The 2,631-nt window shown below is 44.7% G+C and overlaps 1 protein-coding gene across 4 annotated transcripts in view; it reads left to right on the top strand.

The window, feature by feature from the left end:
* phldb3 (pleckstrin homology-like domain, family B, member 3) overlaps positions 1–2,631 on the top strand; it is a 34,112-nt gene that overhangs the window by 24,377 nt on the left and 7,104 nt on the right. For all 4 annotated transcript variants that reach the window (XM_016466895.1, XM_016466894.1, XM_016466893.1 and 1 more), the window contains one exon: positions 2,408–2,564. In XM_016466895.1, coding sequence (XP_016322381.1) covers positions 2,408–2,564 — 157 coding nt within the window. The remainder of the gene's footprint in view (positions 1–2,407; positions 2,565–2,631) is intronic.

The following is a 2,631-nucleotide window of genomic DNA, read 5'->3' on the forward strand; positions in this document are numbered from 1 at the left end:
ATTAGTTCCCTTTGTTTGGGTTTTGCTTATAAGTCCTCAGTTCTCCCTTAGTCTTCGTCTGTTCACCGTCATGTATAGTTTGCTCTTAGATGTTTCTGATTTATCTGTCTCCTGGTTATTCTCTTGAGTTGAAGTTGGAATTAAAGGGGGGATACAATGCTGTTTCATGCATTCAGAGTTGTTTACACTGTTAAAGAGTTGGATTCTCATGGACAAAGTTTCAAAAAACAATTTGGACGTATGACTGAGTATTTCTGTGCCAAAAATCTTACTTCCGGGTTCGTACAAGTTTCGGAGAGTTTTTTTCGATAGTGGCTCTTAATGACGTAAACGAGGGTGGAACTCCTTATATGGGTATTTCTCCCAGAAGAGCGCGCCCACGCACATATCGACCAGAGCAAGAGCGAGATCGCGCCCATCAACGCGCTTCATCCGGCGGCAGCGCTGCACGGGACTCGCTCGGGAAGAATGTCTCCAATCCAAAGAAGTGTTTTTGGTTGTAAGGAAAAAATAACTTTGTTCAGCTTCCTAAAGAACCCAGCGTTATGTAAACAGTTTATACAGTTTGTTTTTCGGGGCAGCAACAGAGTTTCACAAGTGTGTTTGTTGACAGACTTAAAAGTTAAAAGTCGTTCTCATCCAGCCCCTTCTGAGAACCACTGGGCCTCGCCAGCTCACCCCATGTTGAGATTCTCCACATACCTGGCCATTGGTTCCGACCATACCTATCCTCCTGTGTTTCCCCGAGCCCGGAAGTGGGTTTCTAACAGTGCTGCCCTGGGGGCTAAGGTTGCGGACACATGTTGAGATCCTCCACATACCTGGCCATTGGTCCCGACCATACCTATCCTCCTGTGTTTCCCCGAGCCCGGAAGTGGGTTTCTAACAGTGCTGACCTGGGGGCTAATGTTGCGGACACCGCTATAACATCTGTCCGGTCAGCACTGAAATCTGCCATCCATCCTCCGTTTCATGCTCCCCGAACCAATCCGATCCTCAGCCCAGAACCATCGGCCGCTTCACTTTCAGGCCCGACCGCCTCACTCTCAAGCCCTTCGGCCGCTCCATTCACCCCTAACCAAAAAAGGAGGACGAGGAGAAAAAGACAGTTCTCCACCCTCATCCTTTCCCCAGAGCCCGCTCCTCAAAAGCGTCCTCCAGAGCGCCCTCAAGTGCCCGCTCCTCCAGAGCCTGCTCCTCGAAATCGCCCTCCAGAGCCCGCTCTTCGAAAGCGTCCTCAAGTGCCCGCTCCTCCAGACCGTCCTCCAGAGCCCTGATCCGCCATGGCCTCCTGTGTCCCCTGATCCGCCATGGCCTCCTGTACTGTTATGACACGGGACGTGCCTTCCGGGAGGGGGGCGATATCTGTCACGTTTGTGTTTCTGTTTAGTTCCTGTCTGCCCTTATTTGGTTCAGTTTTTGTTCTCATTTAGTTAATCATCGTTTATTCAGATCACCTGTGTTGTATTAATCATCTCATTAGTTCCCTTTGTTTGGGTTTTGCTTATAAGTCCTCAGTGCTCCCATAGTCTTTGTCCGTTCACCGTTATGTTTAGTTTGCTCTTAGATGTTTCTGATTTGTCTGTCTCCTGGTTATTCTCTTGAGTTGAAGTTGGAATTAAAGATTGTGTGCTGGATTACTCCTGCGTCGTGCGCTTGTCTCCTTAGAGCACAGTACCTGTGACACGTGTGTTGTGAGATCGTGATTGAATGTTATTTCAATTTATCACACATTCTGCTAATATTGTTACTTCTGTTTAATAAATGGCTTATGATTCTTCTTTTCAAAATGGCTTTGAATAAAAATTTAAATCTCATGAAGACATGTTCAAGTCACATTTCACAACAAAATCAAAATCTAGTATATAGACTAAAGAAACAACCTATTTTTAGAATTTTATAATTTCATTCTTAATGGATTAATCTTGCATTAATGCAATGCAGTGTTTTTTTTTAACCGTTCACCTTATTTTTGTAATTATCATTATTGTCACAGAATGATTTTTAAAATGTAATTTTTATTCATTCAGATTTTTATGATTATATTATTTTTAAAGGGATAGTTCACCCAAAAATAAGAATTCTGTTCTCATTTACTCATTCTCATGTCTTTCCAAATCTGTTTGACGTCATTTCTTCAGTGGAGCACAAAAGAAGATATTCTGAAGAATGTTGGTAACCAAACCATTTCGGTTGCCGTTGACTTCTGTTGTTTGGTGGGATCAGAAACTGTTTGGTTACTAACACTCTGAAAAATATCTTCTTTTGTGTTCAGCATAAGAGGAAAAGTCATAGAGGTTTGGAACGACATAAAGAATTTCCATATTTGTGTGAACTGTCCCTTTAAGATGTTTATTAGCCGAAGCGTCTGATAATTGATGGACTGTGAATGTTGTTTTGCTGTCAGTGTTGGTGCGAATGACTCCAGACAGACAAACCTCGGAGGCTCCGTCGCCTCGCCTTCCTCACGACCACAGACTGAGTAATGGACTGAGATCAGTGCAGAGCGGCGGGAACGACTCACACACACCGAGCAACAGCGCCAGCACCTCCCGCGCTCCCAGGTGAGCCATAACACTGTTACAGGTGTGAGTGTGTGAGAGAGAGAGAGTGTGTGTGTGTGTGTGTGTG

This window comes from Sinocyclocheilus anshuiensis, unplaced genomic scaffold (assembly GCF_001515605.1).
Source record: "Sinocyclocheilus anshuiensis isolate Anshui unplaced genomic scaffold, SAMN03320099.WGS_v1.1 scaffold480, whole genome shotgun sequence".
NCBI lineage: Eukaryota > Metazoa > Chordata > Actinopteri > Cypriniformes > Cyprinidae > Sinocyclocheilus > Sinocyclocheilus anshuiensis.